Consider the following 24,176-nt stretch of genomic DNA (forward strand, 5'->3'; position numbering starts at 1 on the left):
TTTCAGAAGAATCAAATACATAAAAACAAGATAACAAATGATAACATTTCAAGTGGCCCCTGGAAATCTGGAAAAGGCTTTATTAATTTGATTTGTGCAGGGATAGAAGAGAGCTCCTTTTTAGATAAACAGCTACCAGGAGAAACCAAGTGTGTCAATTCATAAGAGACAACTTGTCTTCATATTCTCACTCAGCTTGTTCAAACCTTGAACAGCACGCAGCATAAATAATTCATGGCCCTTTTAAAAGGCTTGCACTGCATTACTCAGTGCAATGTGACTGGCTTCATGGGCTCTTTACACTTCAATTCACTTCTCACTTACCCCCGCACTAGGTCTAAGAAAAAAAAAGAAAAAAAAAACACAGGCCCTTTTTCATTCAAAGGGGATCTTTGCATGTGGATGTCGAAAATTTACCTGCTCCTTCCAGGTGGAAGCCTAGGTAGCAAAAAATGGCAATTCTAGATGAGGATTGGATTTGTTTTGTTCAATCTGGCATTATATACACGAGTGTTTTTTATATATTAAAAAAAAAAAACAAAACAAAACAAACCAAACTTGCACAAGAATACAATAGCAATAGACTCGGGATAATTCTCATTATAAGAACAGACAAAAAGTTGAATTAGGGTCTATTACCAGTTTGTCTTTCTGCCTTTCACCATGGATTAGAAATCCACTTCTTCCATTGCCCTCGGGGTACGCGACCTTGCAGACGCCAACTCTACTGAGACCGCCTCCTTCTTGTGGCAACCATCCCCCACTGGAGTCATCTCGGGTCATAACCACGGCTTTGACTCGCACAATGTAGCTGTCACTGCAATGGCAACAAGACAAAAACACAACCTTTGGTGAGCATCACTGTGTTCTCCTTCTGGGGGGCGTTCACACGGCGCCGCGCTGATCCCGATGGAGAGTTCCTGCCCGGGATGGAAGTCCACCTCTACCGTGGATGGCCTGGGATGCTCCAGCAAAGAGACCCACCAGACCTCAAGGGATGAACCTGCCAGGCTTCCAGAGGTCAACACAGACCAAATAACCTGACACTCTTTGTCTCCTGTAGCTTGGGGCATCAGAGCTCCAAAGTGCTGGAAGGACACACGGAGCTCAAACAACCCTGGAACAAAGTGTTTCAAGGGTTCTGTGACCAAATCCATGAAGTGGGCTTTTGAAGACGACTCTCAAATTCCTCCACATCCACATTTCCCCAGTTTTATGAGGAAAACCCCACAAATGTGTCTCCAGCACCAAACCCCACAAATATGTCCCCTTTCATCTGTACATCACATGAAAGGAGATGCAAAACAGCTCAGCTCAGGTCATCAGGACCGTACCACGTCCATCAAACAGTTTCACCAGCATTTCACAGGGCTTTGAAAGGCTGAGCATCCTAACCTCACAAGAAACTGCTCTGGAAGCAGCTAAGATCTGGGAAAAATCCAGATGCCCACCACAAAGGTTCAGAAAAGCTCCCACAGAGACTCCAGGCCACCTTTTCCACAAAGCAGTTGCTCCATCATCTACTGGGGACATCACCAGGGTCATTAGGAAGCAGAAAAGCCCCAAAAGGGGCAAGAAAAAGGGACATGCAAAGGGAAAGTGCCCGAGGACTGTCCATCTCCAGGCCACCAGGTGACCTCACCAGGAGAAGGAAGATCAACACACAGAGGGGCTCCAAGAGGCAGCCTTTCACAATGGCAGGTATCATCCTTTTTGGAAAGAAATTCCTCCCTGTATCCCGGTATCTTCCCAGCATCCTGTACAGCATGACAAGCACTAGTAGCTTTCTTCACCCTGCACCAGGTAAAACTGCCTCATTCTCAGACTATTTTTGCAGCAGTTTCAGGTGCTAACACGTCAATTCCAAGCTTCCCTTTCTCTTAACGTAACCAGATGTAACATCTAAGCAAGCAGCCTCATGGACCCTACCTGAGGGCAGTCTGAGGACAAACCAAGGGAAGCAGTGAGCATCTTCTGGGACCAGCTTATCTCTTCTGCAGCTACACAGATCTCACAAAACACATGCTGCAATTTTCTCTCCACAGCCTTGATTTTATGGATATGCCAACTTCCTCACTGGACCTACACAATGATGGCAGTGCACAGATGCTAGAAGCTCATCCCCTGCTGCCCTGAGTACTTTGCAGTGGCTGATAAAAAGCTTTCCAATCTGATACACTGCCACGGCTGACACACACAAGGTATTCAGGGAACTGAGAAACTATGTTTTTAAGAATATTTTTGCCTTAAAGCAGCTTTCTGGTACAGTAAACAGGGTAAGTGTGTCTATAAATGGATCCAGTTACCTTTTTATTTTTTAATGAAAACCCGTTTCTAGCTTTTACAGTGGCAACTTTAATCTCCTGACTTCCTGATACTCAGAAATAAGCAAAATACTTGAGCTAATTTCCTACTGTGCAAAAACTGAGCTGCTTCTATGCAAGACAGTTTTTGTTTTCTTCTCTGTACCTTTCCCATATGGTCTATAAGGATTAGCAATTAGCAGATGAAGTAAAAAGAAAGCCAACTATACGTTTCTATATCTTTCTACTATTCCCCAAGGATCCTTTCTGGATTTATTTTTAGCTCTCTTCTGAAGTCAGAGCCGCTCAATACGACCTTCCCTCCTATCCTCCCACAAAAGTCATCCAGAGAAACTGCTGCTTCTCCTTCCAGGCTTGAAAATTGCCACTGGCATTACAGCTTCCTGCAGGATTTACCATTCACTTTTATGGCAGCAGTTGGAGCCTTTGGCTGTCCCAAAAGTACTGCTGCCTTGAGTTACTCTGCTGCAGAAATTGTCCACTTAAAGGAAAATCAAGCAAGAAGCAGCTGCTCAGTACTTTGTGATTCCTGACAGTTCTTTACGCATTTCCATCATCTCTCAGTGAATTCTCTAGGTCTGTAATTACATTTGAGTATTACTGGATACCTATACACTAAATTTAGCTGCCATGACTATCCCTGCCCATTACAATGACAGTCGGGTGGGGCACAGAGCCACATGGTTTTCCTCTCAATATCCAGATCTATCTATGACCTATGGCCCTTACAAACTGCCACCACATGCTGAGAGAACACCATTTAAACTGTGCTCTTCCCATTCCAAAGACCAACCTCCTTAAATATATTAAGCCATAAAATCTAGCTTCCACCCCCCTACCCCAGCAAGATGACCTCTGCTCCCCTATTAGACAAGAGCCTTGTCCAGCAGAAGGTTTCACCTTTGGCAGGGAGGGCAGAGCTCTGGCTCAATTAATGTAATCCCTTGGCAGGCTTTCCTGCACGATCAAAAGTCACCAGTGACGCTGGGCTCCCTGCAGAGCCCCTCTGCTCCAGCCACAGGCACGTTTCCCAAAGCCCAGCCTGTGCCAAGGGACTCAGGGAAAAAAGAAAGATAAAAGGCAAGGAGGTGGTTAAGGGTTCCGAGGGCTCGACATCCTGGTTTAATCGCTGGATTAGGACTCAGAAGCTGCAGGGTTGAATTTTCAAGGCTACACACAGCTTCCTCCGGTCTTCTACGTCTCAATCCTGCCTGCTGTTTCCATCCACAAGCCTAGAATAGGCAATGCTTCTTTCCCTCATGCCAGTGTTGATAAATACTTGGGAGGTACTCAAATATTTCAGTTCCATATAAGGATCTCGCTTCCTTAGTGTAAAAGCTGTTTATTTTCTTTGCTATTTAATTTTACGCGACCGCATCAAGGCTCTGGCTGGTTCCAAGCGTTCCAAAATCCTGAGGAGCAAAGGAGAGCCATCTGCAAATCCCATGTGTGTGCCCCTGGTGAAACCTTGGTGCACTGGAGTAGCGGAACAACCACATTCAAGCCATCCATCTGCATTTTTAGTATGGTAACTGCAATTTGACTCCTTTGCAAGAAATGGTTAACGAGCTACACGAAAATATTTGGTCCATTACAATTAATGAGGCACTGATAGCTAAAAGAATGAAGCAAGTAGAGAAAACCTCGCAGTAGCCTTAGTTCCCCTTGTTTTATTGGATCCTTGAAACTTTTAAGACTGCTCTAATTGTTGGGTTTATGGCCTACACTCTACGTGTTTCATGCAAACTGCTCTTAATTATGCTCTTAAATGCTATCTTAACCCCACAGATTTGTCTACAACAGTCTTAAAAACTTGGGAAGAAAGTATCTGAAGGGATTACCCAGCTGCATGGCAGCCAGCCAGCATGTTCCAGGGCTGCTCCAGGTTGTCTGCCTGCCCCACCCTGAGTAAAAAAAAAAAGAAGAATGAACTTGGGGAGTAAAGGTAGCGCTGAAAAGCATGTGCTGTTTTTATTGGAAGGAAAAGAGAGCCCTTTAAAAATTATAGCTCGTGGCTATGCACATGTATCTGTAAAAGTAAAACAGAGTGTGTGTAATTGCCCTTCTGGAGGACACAGAACTTTCCTAAACAAGAAGTGACTGAATATTTATCACCTCTGTCATCACTAAAGCCCGGGTTTGATATCTCTAGTCCAACTCACAAAGCATTTGTGTCTCTAAGAGACAGGTGACATTTGAGGCTGGCAGAAGTGCTGTCCCCCACCATGTACACGTGGGGTGCCACCATCCTGTGCTCCCAGACATAAACCACATCACCTCCAGCAACAGCAATGGGGACAAAGCCATCAGCCCCTTTGTATGGCTGGTGAGGGCTTAGGGCTGCAATCCTGCATCCAGGACTAAACACCAAACAATTCACTCCTCAGTTAACGCTTCAATTTCACCACTGTCTTCATAAAAGGAGGGTCAAAGTAGACAACTCCCTTCCACCAGCTGCTCTTCTTTTCCACTTTGCTTCCAAAGCAGCAACTGCAAATACCATCTGAGATGTCTAAAAATCCCAACGGGGAAAAAAGTAGTCCAACCTACCACATTTACTACTTTTTTTTTAAAGTCACATTTAGTATCTAAAACACTTCCCAGACACCGTCCATAACTCAGCAATATTTTTCCCCTCTAGCCAAGCTACTTGACCAAAATACAACCTCATAAACTTCCATGCTGCTGCTGCCATAAAGCACTTCGATATTTTCTTCCCTTCCTGACTCTACAACTCACAAAGGCAGGAGAGATCCAGGTCTCAGAGGAAGTATTTGCATATAATGGGTTTCAACATTATGGACTTCTGTCTTGCACTGACGTTCCCAGTTCCCAGGTTTCAGGGAAGAGCTGGAAGGACAGCAGGAGGCTGCTAATGCAACAGCAGCAGAGGTCAGGCTGTTCAGCTGAACCAGGCACATAAACACAATTTAAACTATTTGGATCCAAACAGATGTAACTTTATGATTACTGGGGCATAACCTGTCTCTGGCTGATCTGGATGTATTTCACAGTGCCAGGTGTTTTCTCTGCCTCAGCAGCTCCAACAGCTGGAGTTAAAACCATCCCATTCTGCCCAGGTGATTACTGCAAGTTGTACTGTGAGGCTGCTCTCTGCAGTTCCATCCCACAGCCAGAAAGCAGGGACATTTTGGTGAAGACATTAAAAGCTGCTATTTTTGGAGTCCCATTTCCTTGATCTGTCGGTCAGTTTATGAACCTTTTAGCACGGGTGACAGATCTGCAGATTATAACCAGCATTTTCTTCTTCAAATCCCAATTTACCCATTTGTTCGAAAGAAAAAAAACTTCTGGGAGTATGCAGCTATAGCAAATTAAGTCGATATTTCCATACCATTTAGATTTCCAGCAGGTTTGAAACTTATTCATCAAGTATCACCAATGAAAAAAAGACATCTGTGCCTCTCTGGCCAGATCAAATGTTAGAATGGAATCTGAAGAAAACCATGGAAAAACTCCCCAAAGTTTTCCTTGCCCTCACCTCTGCACCATACCAGGAACAAAGAACCACTGTACCTGTAACCCAACTCCTGTATAACCAATTTGCAACCTGTATTTTTCTGGTTTTCAAATCAAATACCACCAGGATAAAAGGGCACCGGGGAAATTTTAGTTTCCACGCACTCAAGAGTAAATACAAACAATTCAGGCTCCACATTCCTTGCTCCAGAGATGCTGGTAGAGCCCAGAGCAGCCCCAAAGGCAAAATGAAGAAGGGTCAGGACTCCACAGCCAAGCTTGGGTTTGCTTCCAGTGCTGCAGAGCATCCAAAAAATCCTCCATAGGAAAAACTAATAGCAGTTTTGTTTGGTTTGGGGTTTTTTTTTTTTTCCTTCCAGAAGAAAAAGGACTTCTCAAAAAACCAAGACACCTGCAACAACCCAGCCGCCCGCCTCCACATCTCCCTTAAATGCCGAGGCAGCGAGGAACAAAGGAACCCTTTCACCAAAACGTTTGTTCAACATTTAAGGCTGATTTTATTGAGTTTGCGAGAAACAGCTCTATCCTAACTACCTCAAATGGGATTTCATAATCCCCTAATTAGTTCAGATCCTTCCAGGAAGTACATGAAAATTCATTCCTGAAATACATACATATATATATATATTCAAAAATATACCTATTATGTAGTCCTGCATGGACTAAATCCATTTTTTTTGGCCAGCATAACATCCTTTCCTGTGCCAGACTTGCCCAGTGATCCCCACAAAGCGCTGTACACGTGGGCAAAACCTCAAATGAACTGGAAGCAGCTTTTTTAGGTAAAAAAGCTGGCTTACAAGCACGCTGATAGGCAAGCAAAGATCCACTGTTGCAGCTCAAGCACACGGAATTTCAGGTCTCTCCCCAGAAATCAGCTTATTAAACAATAAACAATATTGAATTAAAATGACATTTTAACGGCACTAGAGCAGATTAACTTACGACTTGTGTCTGTATTGAAGCATTTATGTAACATTGTTCAAACTGTGTTAGAGCTATCAAAAGTCACAGGAAAGCTTGTTACAAAAACACACAAAACAATGTTTGACTTTTTTTTTTCCTAAAAGGCAGTCATGACATCACTGGGACACGCATACTAATGACAAAACTTTTAATGAGCAACCATTCAGTGAAATCTCTTAATAAAGGCTTTCCTCCAAATTTGTTGAATGGATCAGTTTTGCAATAAATGGTTGTAGGTGCACACGGTGATACATCTTGAGAAGTTAAAAGGAGCAGCACAATATATTTGAATAATTTGCCCTGCACCTCATGAAGTACAGGCAAGAGTTGCAGCCTCAAGTCCTCCTATTTTCATGCAGGAGTATAAAATATTAACAGATTACAAGGAAGATAATTAGCACCATCATTTACAGTAATGAGTAATAAATTGTTGTTGCATGACAGATAGTATTTGCTTTATATCACGTGTAAGATAAGCAAAAAATCACATAAAAGTTTAGCTAGCCAAACAGGTAGATTCGTAAGATCTGCATCCTGAATTGATTCCACCCAGCTCAAAAAAAACCCCACAACCAAGTTCTGCCCTAATTTTTTTTCTAACATAAACTGACCATAACCATCCACTCCTGCTATCCTATGTTAGCTAATGGACAGCAATACTTAGCAAAAACCCCACCCCAATTGACAACCACAGAATCTGCACTCCATAAAAATGCTTATGTGTGCAGACAAACATATACAGAGTATTCCTACAAACTCCAAGTTTACAAAGAAAAGAAAAAAAATTCGTTCACCCAAAGGAAGTTGAATTTTCCCCCACTCTCCTCCATTTTGATCAGTGGAGACTACAACTGTATTTATCCCTCTGTAAACATCCTCAATGACACGTATGTTATAACTAGGAGGAGTAGATAATATTTTGCAAATATTAAAAAAATAAAATGATTCTGTGACTCAGTTCCAGCTGGGTCTCTATCAGAGGAGGGGTGAGGGAGTAAGCAGGATAACTGCAGTCTAAATCTAAAGGGTTTTCATCTTTTGCCAGATAAATGAACATAAAAAAAGAAAAAAAGACATTCTTGGCTATATCAAAACCATCATGTACTAGTTTTTGCCTTCAACCTTTTTTATAAGTCCCCTATGCCATCAAATGTCCATGGAGAGGGACATCAAGGGAAGCAGCTTCCCAGGTAGCAACTATTTTTCCTACTGGTATTTAGAGAAAGGGTGAATGGTAAACCATTAGTTCTGACAAAAAAAAAAAAAAAAAAAAAAATTCACACGCAACCATAAATGAAACGCTGCATTTCACAGAAGAATTCATACATATTCAATGACAAATTACATGCTGATTTAGACAATATTCAGAAGGGTTGTGGGGGCAGATGGGGGAAGGCGGAGGAAAGAAGAACCCCAAGAGTAAAAAAAAATAATAATAAAAAAAAAATACAGAATTACAGTGCAGCCAGAGCACTCTTACCTGCCGGGGGATGCCATTTCCTCTGCATTTTAAACCTTTGCTGCTCCTTTTTAGCAGCATTGCCACCAGCAGCCTCCCTGTGTGTGCTGGTTTACCCCGGGGAAGGCAGGCAGGCTTTCCCCCCATGCGTGATTCAGTCTCCTTGAGGGATGTGCTGCATTGTGCTGGGTGACTCATCCCCGAGGTATTCTGCACATTACAGCCCCAGCCGGACCATTACTCACTGGCAATATCCTCCTCCCCAGCTTCGGGAACATCGACCAAAGATCCTTGTTTCCCCACCCAGCGTTAGATATATAGGCCGGGCAAAAAAAAAAATAAAATAAAAAGAAAATAAAATAATTACGATACAGCTGCCGCAAAGTGGTGATGGGGGTGTTTTAGCAGCAGCTGACGGGGCAAATGTGCTGCCCAGCCCGTCACTCATACACTCACAGGGCTGCAAACAGGTCCAAAGTTGAAGGCAGGTGTTATTTCCTCAGGTCAGCCCATCAGCACTTTATTCTCAATAGCTGCCAACGCAGCGCTGGGACAAAGGGTCCAAACAACTCAGAAGGCTTGGAGGAAGCACTATTCCCAATGTGTCTGCCTCCATTCCAACTTTTAATGGGCTTTTAAAGATTTCCAGTGGGCAATGAGTTGGTATGTCTAGGTATCAGCTATAAATCCTCATACACCCCCATCTCTACGGGCAAACCTCACAAGTGCCAACAGTGACATCCCTGCACAAGAATTTTGCTTTGGACACTGCATCCCAAATGCTCCCTTGGTGCTCAGAAACCTTCACAACTGCTGGAGCCCCTCGTTCAGCCAGGTGTGTCCCCACAAGCTCTACAATGATCCCTAATGCCCTCTCAATAAAGCAGAAATGTTGCTCAAGAAATGCCTCAGCACTGATAACAGGAATAAAAATTGTGACACTAGGGCTTCTGAAAGCAGCTTCTAAAAATACCTGCCCAGTTTCTGAACTAATCTATGCTGATGATTAGGCGGGAGGGGAGAAGAAAGCTAACTGTTTCCAGGCTCAGCTGCTTCTGTCTGCCTTAAACCCAAACGATTTTAACCCTGATATGGGACAAAAATCCCTTTTCCCCCAGGGTGGAGAGCGGTGACCATTCTGCCTGCAAGCATCCCGCAGAGGGAAGCTGCATCCCCACTTCAGTGACAACCTAAAATCACAGGTGCTCCTGAAAACTTCATGCTTGGACCATGGAAATGTTGAGCTAAGGACCAAGGAGGCTTGAACCCAGCTTCAGTGAGCAGAGACTGCATGGAGACACCTCGGAAATCAGAGGGGCTTGGATAGCCTTTAAAGGTCCCTTCCCATCCAACCCCTTTTGATTCTATGACATTCTGTCATTTGTTCACTGCCTCTCTCCAGCCCCCAGCCAGCTCGTGTGCAGGTGCAGCTGCAGGCACCTATTTGCAGCTTGGCTGGATCTTTGTCATGACACTGGATTCAAGCTACAGTCCAAAGCCATGAAGAAGGCAACAGGCAGCAAGAGATGTATCAATGGACAGCTGCATTTACTGAATTTCAATATACAACATAAGAAGATCTTTAATTTAATGGCCAAAACATAGTCTGGTATTGGTAGAAGTGCATCAGCACTTCTCATTAACTCATCAGAGTATAATTAAAAATAATAGGTGTGGGTTTTTTTTAAATTTCAGTTGCACATCCTCAGTCCACATCTCATCCTATCCCGATGTGCCAGGATCTGCCACTTCACTCTCCTCTTCAAGCTCTGCAGCAACACTGCTTTTACCTTCAAATGCTTAAGGCAGCGCCCATCAGCTCAATCCTCATCTGTCTCCAGCAAAGAACTCAGCTCACAAGTCCAAAGCAACGTCAGCCAGAAAAATTCAAGAAAGCTGCCTGGCAATTTTTGCTGCAAGTCCAGTTTCTAAAGCTTTTCTCCCAAGGGATGGGGGAAGATGAAATTAGCCTCCCTGTGTAAGACAAAACTATCCTTGAATAAGCTGTGTTGTAATCATGTTTTTGAAACATCTTGAGCAGTTAACATCTCCCCAAAGCTTTCCTGTTTTCTTGCCTTCCTACTGGTCTGCAGACCAACCTGCCACTAAAAACTCAAGGCCCAGCACACACAGAGACTTGAGACCATCAGAAGGTTCTTACAGATGAGCAATATTAACAAACAGTTCCAGCATGACAAATTACATTAGAAAAGCCATCACACTGTACAGGTACCACAATCTCTGCAGAGCTGCTGCTCTGCCCAGGGCCAGGAGCAGGTGGGGACAAACACTGAGTGTGAAAATGCAAGGGAGAAAAAAAAGCTGGTACAAATGTTACTTAGCATGCTTAATCCATAGGGATGGAAATAATGCCCTTGCCTTTTGTCTACATCCAGAAGGTGTTGCATCAGTCAAGAAGAACCACCAGCTCATTTAGCTGGCTTCAAGCCCTGCTCCCAAGGGTTTTCTCCAAAAGGAAGTAGATATCAAGTCACTGGATCAGCATCAGCTGAATCACTCACTGGTTGGGTTCTCACCTTTGCACATGTTCTTTAACCTTAAGGTTAAGCTAACAAACCTTAGCTCCAGGATTGGCAATGCTGCTGCCCTTTAAAAAAAATCATTATTAGAGTAACTATTATTTTTCCCTTTAAATACTGCCCAGTCCAGTAGATTGCACATCCAACCCTACTAGTCCAATGTGAAATATCCTCCAAAATTTTCTTGCAATTCCTACTGTGGACTGATGAGTGGCTGTGCCAACACAAGAACATTTGCCCCATTTCCCAGCAAAATTCATGCTGCTGCAGGGTTCTGCTGTCACAAATCTAAAGCAAACACTGCACCTGCAGAGGCAGCAAGGTTGTGGATCTGCCTTTTGCTGCCTGCCAGCCAACAGCAAGCACAGTTCAAAGAGCTGAGATAGTTGCTGGAGCAAGAGGAACCCTTTTTCACTTTAGCTGCTGGACTTCTTGTGGTGAGGAGAAGAAGGAAATTCAGCCACCTTGTTAACAGCAGTCACGTCAAATGGGCTGATCTTCTGCAGCAAAACATTAACAGAGCCCTCCCTGGCAATTGTGAACAGGGCACAAAGATGTCTCAGCAGGCAATTCCAGTGCAGTGTGAGGTGTCTGAATATCTGCAGTCCCAGGTCCATTTTGGGAATACTGAACCTTGTTATGCCTCACCCTCTGAGAACACACCAGGCAACCTACCTTAAGTGCAGCATTCAAGATTAACCACAGCAATATTGCCTGAACACTGCTTGCTGTGCCTTGCAAGAGGTAAAGGAGGTCACTTTTCATCACTTTTGTTCGAATTAAAAAAAATAACAAAACCCAAAATAAGACAAAAAAACAAACAAAAAAACCAAACCCAAACAATCAAATGCCCTCCAAACAAACAACAAACCCTAAAAAAAGACTCCACAGACATGGGCAGTGTAATTTATGCTCAGCACTTGAAATACACTCACTACACTTATGCTGTCCCTGTTGTCCACAAAGCTCTCTGGGTTCATTAAGCTGTGTTGTAGGGAAGGGCAGGAAGCAGGGCAAAAATAGGAAAAAAGGCACAAAAGCAGATCCTTAGGAAGGACTTCAGACATTTTATGACACGCTTTAGGCTGCTGTGAACATTCCAGGAGTGCTGCAATGCTCCTCCCTACACATCATTACCATGTTTTCCCTATTTTGAATGTTATTCTCGTAGCTGAATGGACCTTTGTACATATGTGTGACAACAAAAAAATGACCCCAGCATAGATGGGTATTTCCAGCTAGGATCTGGGTGGAGGCCATATGGATTTCATTTTCCTGCAAGACAGATCAAAGGGAAGCGCCAAGAGCGTCTTACTCGACTCCAAATAAACATCCACGACCAGAAAAGAGGTTACACAAATGACATGCACCCAGCTCCTCCACGCCGGAAAAGCCTCATGTGCTTTTCTTCTAATTAAACCCTTCCTCCACAGCTGCTAATTGATACCTGGACAAACAGCTGTAATATACTCCAGGAAATCTAACCCTGTACTTTGCCTTACTTGTGTGACATGGCCTCTGTCATCACAGGGCACGCTGCAAACTTTCATTTTCTTGATAGGAAACTGGTTTAAAAAACAAGCTACTGAAACACCAAGGCCTTGCTCCTCCCTTTTTATTTTGCACTTTAATACTCAGCTCAAAGTAGATGTCCTTAAGTGAGAGTCTTTTAACCACTGTATCTTTGCTTTCTGTTTCTTCAGGATCAAATTTTTTTACCATGTGAGTACTCTCAGACTAATTATGCACATTCTAAACCAGAATATATCATTTTGTGTCTTCTCCAATTTCTTCCCTCTAGATTTCAAAACATCTTTACTGCTCTCTGAGGGCTGGCACAATTTTCTGGAAAGCCCCAACTCAATTATTTCATAGTAAAACCACCTGCAGACCAAGAGGCAAACACCAGGATATGATAACCTTTATCCACCTACACTCCTAAAATCACAGAAAACTCCCTTAAAACCCTGCTGACCACATCCAGTTTCACACTCTCCAGTCTGATGTTGACTGCACTTCCTGTCAGCCAGCTCCCTTTTTTTTGTTTTTTGCCAGGGATTGACTTGAACTAACCAGCTTAAGTTTTCAGGACCACTCTGCTCCTCTGTCAGTGTTAGTAAAACATTATCTTGCCCTTAAAATGTACCTTGTCCAGCTCTTCTTTTCAGTGCTCTTGGGAACAAGCTGCTATTTTTTATAGCCTTAAAGGAAGATGATTAATGCTTATGATTCCACTTTCATTTTTAGTAATGTGAGAATTATTTTATTGCTCATTTATGACAGTGATCCTCACATTCTGCATCCTTCAGAGCACAGAAAAAAACCCACAAGGCACGTTTCCCCTCCTGTAAAGGGTACTGCAAGTGTCACCCAGGCCTGCCTTGGATGAGGACATCCAGCATTAACTATTTTCATAAGGGCATGCAGTGGTAGGACAAGGGGGGATGGCTTTGAGATGAAAAGAGGCAGTTTTAGGTTAAACATTAAAAATAAATTCTTTATTCAGAGGGTGCTGAGGCACTGCCACAGGCTGCCCAGAGAAGTTGTGGTTGCCCCATTCCTGAAGTGCTCAAGGTCAGGTTGGATGGGGTTTGGAGCAGCCTGGTCTAGGTCCCTTCCAACCCAAATCACTCTGCGGTTCTATGATGCTGTTTCTTAGCTTACTGATTTTATTAGTTAACTCCTACAGAAGGCAGAGATTTCTCACCAGTACCTTTTGGTTTCCTCTGGCCAACTGTGTGCATCTCCTGACCCCTACTCTGCTCTCCCTGCAGCCAAGCTTTTCCTGTTTACATCCCTGCCGTCGCTTCCCTCGCACAGCCCAAGGGCTTTGGAAAAAGGACAAACAAACCAGCGTTTCCTCAAGATGCTGGCAGTTGCGTGCCTGTGCCTCTCTCCCCACCACTGTCCTCCTCCTGGTCACAGCACTGTCACATGCATTTAATGGCTTCTATTTCCTGTGCTCTGCTGTAACAGGCAGAATGTTGGAAATGCTGAAAGAAACGGTGGGTGCCAAGTGTCCCTGGCAAGAGGGATTTTGCTTGCACACAGCAGAGACATCAGTCAGAGGAATCAGCTTGGGGTCATCCTATTTTCTCATTCTGGCAGGTAAGGATGAGCTGTTCAACGCACTGCACATCTCTCACACTTCCTTCTAAAATTCCTTCCAAAAAGGTTCAGTACAGGGACAGCTGGAGTCTCCTGATACATATAAAGGGGATCAAAGACTCCCAAGGTCTTTCCTTTTAGCAGTGAAGATGGTGAAGCAGCTTCTCATTCTGTACCCATCAGGGTTTTTTTGGTACACTCACTATTACCTGGGAGCTACCACCTCAGATCTTCTGGATTCATTGGGGAACACAACATCAGACCACAAAAACTTGCTAACAGCTTATGCAACTCTATTAATTTAAATGGTAACAGCACTGTTTAAAAGCATCAAAAAATGAACCCTAAAGAGAAGCAACATCATCTCCTTGCAGAAGATCTGTGGGAAGAAAGCATCTACCTTGTATGTTTGGGCCAAGCCCCATCTATACCATATACTGTCCATTTCCAATAAATTATTGAATTACTTCTCTAAAAGGGAGGAAGAAGATACACCCTGATTTTTTTTTCTTAACTTCACACTGGTTTTTCTCTGTCACAAGCTGTGGAACACTCTACGCATGTTCAGCAGATGATAATGAAACCACAAGTGTTTATCTCAATCCAAAATGGCTTCCCCTTCCCCTTAAACTCAGATTTAACAAGGGTTTTAATACTAAGGAAAAAAGTTGCATACTCACCCTTTTATGCTCCACCTACAAACTTGGGGTTTTTTTCCTGAAGGCAGTTTCATCCAGCTACAAGCCCGACTTTAGGATTTATCTGTCTCTGTCACTATGACTGCCCTGCAAGGCCACCTTTTCCACTAGAAGTTAATATTCAGAGAAAACAGAAAAAGAGACTTTCTGGCCTCCTAAGGGACAGGAGTTCGTACTCCTTGCCCAAAAGCAAGATGAGTGCACACTTTGCTAAACAGTTTGCACCATGATGGGAAATCACAAGGGGACAGGGTGTCTGAAAAAAACCCCCAACCCAACCCCAAACCAAAGAAAACTCCTCCATGCCTCTCTGTGTGTGATAAAGGGATACTTCCAGCATTAATCTGCAAGATGGGGCAAAGGCCCATGAGCTGTTCCTTTGTTCGGGGACGCCTTTTTATTGATGTTAGCACCATGAGGAGGCTGCTGCCCAACCTTTGAAACAGAAAGCTGAAGAGGAAAGTCAGCTACTCATCCAAAATCCAGGGCTCTCCCTTAGAAATGCATGGATGATGCATACCATCAATTCTGAGAGGGGAGAAATCACCTTCCTCCTGTCTTTACCCTGTCCAGATGTGCTTGGGCTGCAATGAGTCCAGAGAGGACTTGGGAGTTAAGTCCCCATCCAACAACACATACATGTTTTAGGAGGAATGTTCTTACACATTTAATGCATATACTAACAAACTGTGCTGAGATTAGCTAAAAGTAACAAAAGTTACTAGTGCAGCAGCTGAAAAGACTGTTTCCATCCCACTATAACAAGGCAAAACAACATCTGGATGTGAAAAAACAGGCACTTCCCTGTTGCCTAATCCCAATGCTCACCTTGCTAAAGGATTAGGTGGAAATCTGGGGCTGTCTCAAGAGGAAGCCTAGGATGTAGCAGCATCCCTCTTGTGGAATTCCAGCTAGCACTCAGACAGGAGTCCTCCAGATGCATTCACAACCAAGTAAATGAAGTTTAGCTGAAACAAAACGCTTTGCCAAAACCAACACAAGGACAGTGACCTCTGAAATTTGGTGCTACTTGCAGATGTCCTAAAGGATGCCATCAACCAAGTAATAAAAAAAGTACTTTAACCCTTGGCAGTGATTCACCTAGGTATTTTTTTCTAGCAAAAAGCTTTATTACTGAGGGGAGACTTTCCTACTATTTAAAGGAAAATTCAGAGGAGAACAAGTAGATTCTAATTTGTTGTAAGGACAGATAAACATGTACAGGAAATACTTCCATGAAGGGTCCTGGATCCTCTGAAGATTAACAATCCACAGCACTGGAGACAAAACCATGACACTGAGGAAACAAGCGAACTATAAAAACAGGAAGAAGTGGAAGTTTATTTTTTTTAATGTTATTTTGAGGGAATATTTGTTTTTCTGGAGCTTAAGATACCAGCAAAAGCCTCCATCTGCAGGTCATGCTATTCTCTATACAAAAGCAGCTGCAGTGAGGTTTCCTCACCGAGGTCCCCAGAGCTGTCAGATGGGAAGGCCATCCTGCACATTACAGATCTCCTGCTTCCCTAACCAACCCCGTCATTCAGTTTTCACCTCATCTAAAGCCATTATGAATTGATGCATGGACAATACCCTGTAGCTGACACCAATAAATCAAGTTATTTTGATGCTGCATTTCCCCCACAGCCACAGGACTGGGTGTTCCCTCCAGACTCTGTATTTTGGTATATTTACTGTAACAATATTAAGGGAGCACTTGCTGGAAATGAAGGGCTTTGCCACAAGCTAAAAAGTTGTTCTGGACTTTCCTGCCTTAAGTTTTCATTCAAACGAAAATAAAACCATCACCACTGTCAAAGACAAGGATGCAGCTGGGATGTGCTGGGGCCAACTGTTGGAACCTGGAAAAGGCTTCCAAAACTGAGTGACAGCACTGGGACTGTGAGTGTAGAGTTTGAATAGAAGTGTGTGATATCACAGGGTGGGAAACTTAAAGAGTTTAAAGCTTTAGAATATAGTAATATATATAGAAAGCAAGATGGAAGTTTTAGGGTGTAGGCCAGTCCTTTTTTTTCCACCTTCTTCCTCATGGGTCTGGGTGGTATTTTGCAATTGGATAGAAAAGTCCACATTGTAGGCCACGGGTGGTTGGTTATTGGGTTAAAAGTAAAAAAATTTAGGTGCCATATTTTAATTGGACAGTTTATCCTTAAAAAGTCTTGGAGAGAGAGAGGGGGGGACATTTTTATTTCGTTAGCTAGAATTGCTGTAGAACTCACAGTTTGTGAGACTGTAACATAGATAAGAATTAATAAACATTGGAGTCTGAACAAGAAACACCATCTTATGCATTTAATCCTGACCCTGGCAAAAAAGAAGATAAAATGCAACAGCCAACCACTTCTGCAACCTGGTGGCACAACTATTTCCAGACACATCACAAGTCACCAAAGCTGAACAGACCCCATCACTTTGTCTGGAGGCACTAAACTTTGCTTCTGTCTCAGGAACATCTTGTGTTTACTCATGGTGGCATCACAAGGAGTCTTCAGAGTCCTGTTCTATCATACATAACTTATTTTCCTGTGAGTCAGGCTGAGGCACAGCACTGACATCAATTTGTCTTCACTCAGCATTTTTGAAGTATTTTTGAAGTAATTTCTCCACCTTTTTCTTGCAAAAACATGCAAGAAATTCAGATAATTCCCACTGCAACCAATGCCATGCACATGTACTCAATGCCACCAGCTTAAGAGCAGAATTAAAATCTGTCTGCAGAATTCCCAGTGCATAGAAAGCCATCAATGCAGAAAATAAGTTTAACTTAACCTGAAAAAGAGGTTTAAATATTTATGCCCCTAATATGTCCTCATCACTTCACTCTTCAGTACCATTTATAGCTGAATTATTTTTGTCCACTGAAAGTCACCCCTTTGAACTGGGGCATTCACTGTTTAGGAAATACAACTAAATTTCCATGTTTGTTAACTATCAGGAGGAAATGATCTACATTAAGAAAATGCAAGTGCCACACCATCAGCCCTGCTTTCCACTTGGATTTGACCTCTGCCACAACTGCAATAACGATGCAGATGTTCTTTGTATGGTTACTGCACACAAATATAGAAGTATCTCTACGCTGGATCAAATACTGAGCAGCTGCTATTTGTCTGACACACACTGCACCCAGCCACACGCCTTCTGCTTCTGCATTAAGAAGAACAGTGACTGCCTGTAACAGCATTAGTTACCTGCCTTTTGCCAACTCAAATTTCCTTTCCACATGATTACTTACATCCCATGCCTGTTGAACTGCTGCAAATTCAATAGACCAGTTTTCACCTATGCTACTTTCTGGGTTTGTCAGCCCCACGTGTTTTTATGAGACTAAATGCTCTACGCCACCTTGTAGCTCCTCCTGTTAAGTACTGGTACTGATAATTAAATAACTTGTAACATCAGTTACAAGCAGAAATTGGAACAGTAATAATAAAAATAACAGAGGGAGCCCATGAGCACCAGCTTCTAGGAAATCATTATCAGAAACACTCCTGAAGTTCCTGCTCTCTAGCTAATTAAGTACTTGGGGTGGTGATATGGAGCTGCACCCATGCTTACCATGGCTTCCTGTACTTTCCACCCTGATATATCACCCAGAAAGATAATTTCAACTCTGAAATGACACCCAGATATTCCTGACTTCACCCTTTCTGTGCTCCAGAGGAAGAAGTGAGACACCAAAAAACCCTGTGCAAAGCTTCCACAAAAGTACCAAACTTAATACAACAGTGTTTTGCTCCATTGTCTGCCAATACTCAAGAGATACTTTCAGAAAGTCATGGCCTGGCTCTTCAAGTCCTTTTCTTCAAAGCATATAAAAATAGTATGGAGTAAGAGCAAAGCACAATAAAATGGTGGATCTCATCCAGCTTCTGAGCTCTGGTGACAGGACACAGTGTGCAGGACAGTTGTAAGCCAGATGATGCTGAAAGTGTTGGACTTTTGTTCTGGGACATCTCATGGCTCCTTCACTTTGCACAGTCCTGGCTGCACGGGGCATTTTTTGCCTTATCCATTAATCCCAGTGTTTGAGATCCATCTGAACTCGGCACGCCAATGACACAAGAAATAAAATCCCAACAAAAGCAATAAAAAAAATTCAAGTAGCTTCAAAAAAATCTTCATGGCACTCAGAGACTCTCCTGCCAAGCAAAGGAGTGATGGGGAAGGCTGAGCTCTGGTGCCAGAGACCCCAGATACCCGTCATGCCTATAATGACCAGCTGTTTCCAGCATGGAGGGTGGCACAGGCACTATTTCAAAAATCCCACTCCTGGATAGTGCCTGGGACTTCCTCTGCCAAGCATGTGGCATTGCAAACTCCAAGAGGCTCCTCACTTGCTTCCCTGAAATGCTGCTGTAGAATGGGCACAGAGGGCTTTGATGAGCCCAGAGGTGCTCACACTGACTCTGAGTAGCTGGTTTTATTAACTTTAACCTGCACCCATGGGCTGCTGAAGGTGCTACATCCCATTTAGATTTGTAGGCATAAAATTAACCTTTTCTTTTGATAGGGAGTAATTTTTGCACGGTGCCACAATGCTTGTTCGGGCAAGCTTTCTATTCATCTGGGGCAAGCATGCTCTTCAAGCTTAATTAGATCATATCCCTAGCTAAAAAAACTTAATAGTTAATTGAAACTTCATGCCAACCTATGGTCTGCTCTGCATGTCTCTCATGCCTCGTGTAATAGAAGTCCAAGGGTGGGAGAGCAGCGTGGGGTGGGAAGAAGGTTTAATTTTAGCCAAAAGGAAGAACAGAGTCAGCACACTGCCTAGCTAAACAAAAAAATAAAAATCCACTCTGCCACGGCATGAACTGACTGGTATTTGCATATGACCCATAAGGCAGAGAGGAGTACTGAATGTCAAAAAGCATTCACAAAACTAGAGGTACAACCACGGGCAACACAAGCCAAGAGTGCTGTGCTATGCAACGTGGGGGGACAGCCTGCACAAGCCTTGGAGATGCCAACAGGGCACTCCTGACAAAACCAGGGCTTATCCTGCAGAGGGGAAGTTATCACATACAGAAGCAAGTATCTTTTTTTAAGCACAGAAGAGGTTAGTGTATTTAACATCTTAATTAGCTCATGAATGATAAAGACACAGTGCTGCAAAAGAAGTTCCTGTATTTAAAACGTTCCAAATAAAATTAACATACAGGGACTGGATTTTAGCCTTTTAGGTATTTCTTTCTCCTATATTTAAGGTCTAGTTTTCACAGCAAGTTGCACATAAAATAGCAAGAACATATACAAGCTGTAAACCAGAACAAACCTTTCAACTCTTCTTTATTCAATTAACTGAAGAAACTCATTCACATTCCCTGTAATAGCACCTTCCAGTAAGCCACATTTTGCCCTCTCTCCAGTCTTATGTTTCTTCCTGGGATTCAAAGATTTCCCTTTGGTGGCAAGGGAGTTTTTAAAACCCCTTTATGAATAACACAGCAAGAGATGCCTGAAACAGGTGCTCAAGCAAGGACAATCCCATTGAAGCCATCCAAGGAAAACCCTCCTTGGTTTTCTGCCATCTCACTAAGCTGGGGAGCTCTAAAGGACAGCTCTGGTAATTGGCAGGTACTACTACCCTGCACCTTGTATAGAATACATCACTGAGGAAAAGATTATAAACTCACTAAGTTTTCTGCTGTCCAGAATTTGAAGCAAAACATCAAACCAGCAAAACACCCCAAAGGGGGTTACCTCCTTCATTGATCAATACCTGTAATTTTCAAGTGTCTTGATATACATGACATAACAGGAAAAATTACCTGTGGATTAAAAGGAAAAAAAAATCCATCAAGCTTTTCTGCATTTTCCCTTCGCTGTTTGCTTTGCACCGTGGAGTTCCACACCTCACGTCCCTGCTCTCCAACCACCTCCATCAGTCATGCTTCAGCTGCCTCTCCCTGGCTATTTACTCAGGGCTGGGTACAGCCAGGAATTCCTCCGTGTAACAAAATGTACAAACGTGCTTTTATGTGGGGCATTTCGATGCTGGAGAGTGCTCTCCTCAAGTAGTTTCCCTTTTCTGTCCTGGCTTTACTCAAGGAGTTCAGGGAGCAGCAGAAGTTTCTTGCTGACAAAAGTCACATGTGGAAGTAAAGGAAAGGGCTCAACATTTGTTCCATTCACCTAAGGAAGTGAGAGCTTAAAGAGTGCAGCATCCAGAACATAAGATATCATAAGGCTTAACAAGTAAGGAAATGGCCAGGTGCTCTGTATCTGGTAAGGAATGAACCCCTCAATGATAAGCCAAGCAAGACTCTCACTCTCTAACACCATCTGCAGACACAAAGATTCACTTCTACTGGTCTAAGAAAAATAGCCACCACCTCCTTGTGCCCTCTCTAGCCAGGGTGACCCAACTGGCCTCAATTCACATCATGGCAGTTAATAAAACCATGAGCTGAAATGAATCAGTACAAAAAACAAAACAAAACAAAACAACCCCCAAACAAACAACCAACCAACCAAAAAAAACCAACAACAAAAAAAACCCAAAAAACATGTTTTTTCTGCTGACCCATCACCAATGAAGATAAATTTCTCTGCCATTCTGTTCTTGCCTCCTCTCATTACACACAAGGATGTTTACTTCAGTATCCAGTGTAACATAAATCTAGTGCTAACCACACTCAGAAGGAACACAAGTAGCTACCTACAAAGTACTTTTTAAGGCATGCTAAGATTTGGAGAGTCACTTTCACATCAAGATGAGAGAGGACTCTGCCTTTGATGCTCTGTTCTCAACTGAAAGGAGAGTTAATGTTGACCATTTCAAGAGACAACCAAATGCAGGTATGTCCCTGTGCAACCAGCAGCAGCAGCTAGCTCCCTGCAGCCCATTACTGAGCTCTTTACAGCATTGTTCACAACAAACAGTCTATGTTATATATTGTTTAAGTGTTCCATGGACAACTGGTCAGAGACAGCAGATCCAGCTGCCTCTTGCAAAGCAGTTGGGTTTTCCAAGCCTGGCTTGCAGGGCAGGGATTTCTTTATCCTGGACAAAGGCAGCATCTGGCTGTTTTATAAGTGCACACTGTGAGCAGGTACAGCCAGGGCTCACTACTTGTGACCCAAGGTGAATGATGATTTGAAGAATGTCCCATGACAATCTGATAAATGTCCAACCAGGAATGCTCATTTTCAGTCCCACCTCTACCATTCATACCCCAAGCATAGAAATCAGAGATTTTTCCCTTCTTAAAATATGTAGAAGCAAGCACTGCTTGCAGCTGACTATGTTCAGGAAGGTACCAGACTCATGCAGAACCACAAAATCTGTTAAATGGTCTTGTGAGAAATGATTCCTCCCATTCCTGCAGCAGAGAACAAGCAAAAGAAGGAAGCAGTCTAATATTTAATTGCCTTTTTTTTTTCCTTTATAGGAAATTTGCACAAAAGGTATGCATTAGAATATCTCAACACATAAGTGCTGGAGAAAAGGATATATTTTCTCCTCTGCATCATCTTACCCCAAATCAACATAGAAATCTTAGTTCTATTCACAGCCCAAAGAGAACAGATTAGCAAAATCACTCTGTGATTTTATTGCTTCCAACACTGCAGAACGTGGAGTGCATTTGGCCAACAGAAGCAAACCCAAAGCAGCAAAGTGCTCTCCTGCTCACTGCTATTCCCCTTTGGTTTTGTTCAAGTCAGCACTGAGAAAGCAAATTAAGTTCCAACTCTCAACTCCTATAATGGCACAAGATAGGCAGCACTGACCTCAGTTTATATATTTTCTCTTTAAAGCATGAATGGGAAAGTGTACACAAACAGCCTTCTTCCCCCATCCCTTCCTTCCCATAAGAAAGGCTGTTTATTTTTTTATTTGACCTTATGAAAGGTTGGGGAAGCTATTCCACCAATACTCTGATAAAGGTAGCCCACGCTTCCTTAGGGAAATAGCAAAGGGAAGGAGAAAAAAATAAAACCACCACCAAAACACCCCCAAAGCTGCTAGACATGTTATTTAATGACTTTTGGATAGAACAGCAAATTTTATCGACTAATTAACCCAGTCTACAGCTCACCCAGAGCATTCCTGAACTAAAAAAATACAGAGTAAATGGATGTAGAAGCACTAAGCACTGCAGAATTTCAGTGCTCCATAGCCAAACCAAGATAAAACTGCCTCAGATGGGGGCTTTTTGTGTTTCAATTTACGGATCTTCAGGACCAGCATTTCTAGAACAGTCCATGTGGCTACTAGCTCTGGAGAACAATTTTTTTTTTTTCTGATTATGGGGATCTGGAATGAAGAGGAAATGGAAGGCACCGGAAATTTATTTCAGGACTCTTGTTTAAAGGCATACATGCAGAACCAAACCAAATGAATGGTTGGTGGCAGACTTTGTTTTTTTTTTTTTTTTTTTTTCATTCATAGGTTGTGATTTTAAAGGGCTCACTGGGAAGGATCAGCACAGTTGAAGTCACTGGCACACCAACTGCTACCTCCACACCCAAAAACTGGAAGACCCTGGCTAGATCTTGGCCTTTGGGCACACACTTATTCCTAGGACACAGCAAAAAGCCTGGGGAAGAAGCAAGATATTTAATGTGCAAGCACAGGAGAGAAGTTGGGTAAAAACATCACAGTAAGGCAAGCACACATATTTTAACATCATCCAGCCCAGCACCATGCAAGATGGCCAGAGCAACCCCAGGATCACAAACTCTTTTGGAGTTCAATCCAAGGCATCAAAATAGGCCTATTTCTGTCTCCTAAGCATTTCTATGCACACCACATTCCTATAATCATAATTCTGGGGTGGGGTAAAGTCATCATCCCCCATGTACAGATCAAGTCGAAAAGATAAAATCCTCACTTTCCTCCTGACTCTGCCCATCCTGACAGCTCTGTGTTTGTAAAGATACTAACCCAAAATGGTCACTGATCCAGACAGACTGACCTGGGAAGGTTTAGGACTTCTGGGTAAGGGTGAGGGAAACACAGACTGATAAAAGCACAAACAAATTGATAAACAGCTAAAAAAAAAAAAAAAAAAGAGTTGATATTTATCATGTAACTTGTTTTAGGAACTACTGTAAAAAGGCACATCATGGACTTGATAAGATCTTCCAAATCAGTGGAGTTTATGTATACATAGGCACAAGGGGAAAAGGTTTATTTGGACTTTAAGGTTCTTCCTGTAGGATGCAGTGTTTATAAAGGGTATTTCTAGAACTTCCTGACTGCATTTGTGAGATCGTGCTCTCTGTGTGCCTCCAGTTCTCTCTCCACTCCAGCCTGTCCCTCTCCTATCAATACCCCTTGAATTTTTTCATTTTATTTATTGTTTCTAACCAATCTGGTTAACTCTGCATTTCACTTCCTTCAAATAACAAGCAGCAGCTCATCTCCAGCATTGCTTAGCAATTTTCCAGCCATTCAATACACTCATGAAGTTATTACTATAACAAAATGCCAAATACTTGCACAGAAAAGAAGGAAATTTTTCCCTTAAGCAGCTTTAATGGCTTAATTGTACTGCAGCCTTTTATTCTTGCTTTTAACATAGAAAACAAGCTCTGCACTCCCTTTTTC

At 42.8% G+C, this 24,176-nt stretch overlaps 1 protein-coding gene across 1 annotated transcript in view; it reads right to left on the minus strand.

Moving 5' to 3' along the window:
* Positions 1-24,176, minus strand: part of SPRED2 (sprouty related EVH1 domain containing 2) — a 58,054-nt gene that overhangs the window by 24,803 nt on the left and 9,075 nt on the right. The window contains exon 2 of the mRNA XM_066316470.1: positions 640-817. Within this exon, the coding sequence (XP_066172567.1) occupies positions 640-817 (178 nt within the window). The remainder of the gene's footprint in view (positions 1-639; positions 818-24,176) is intronic.

The sequence above is a fragment of the Sylvia atricapilla genome, chromosome 3 (assembly GCF_009819655.1).
Source record: "Sylvia atricapilla isolate bSylAtr1 chromosome 3, bSylAtr1.pri, whole genome shotgun sequence".
NCBI lineage: Eukaryota > Metazoa > Chordata > Aves > Passeriformes > Sylviidae > Sylvia > Sylvia atricapilla.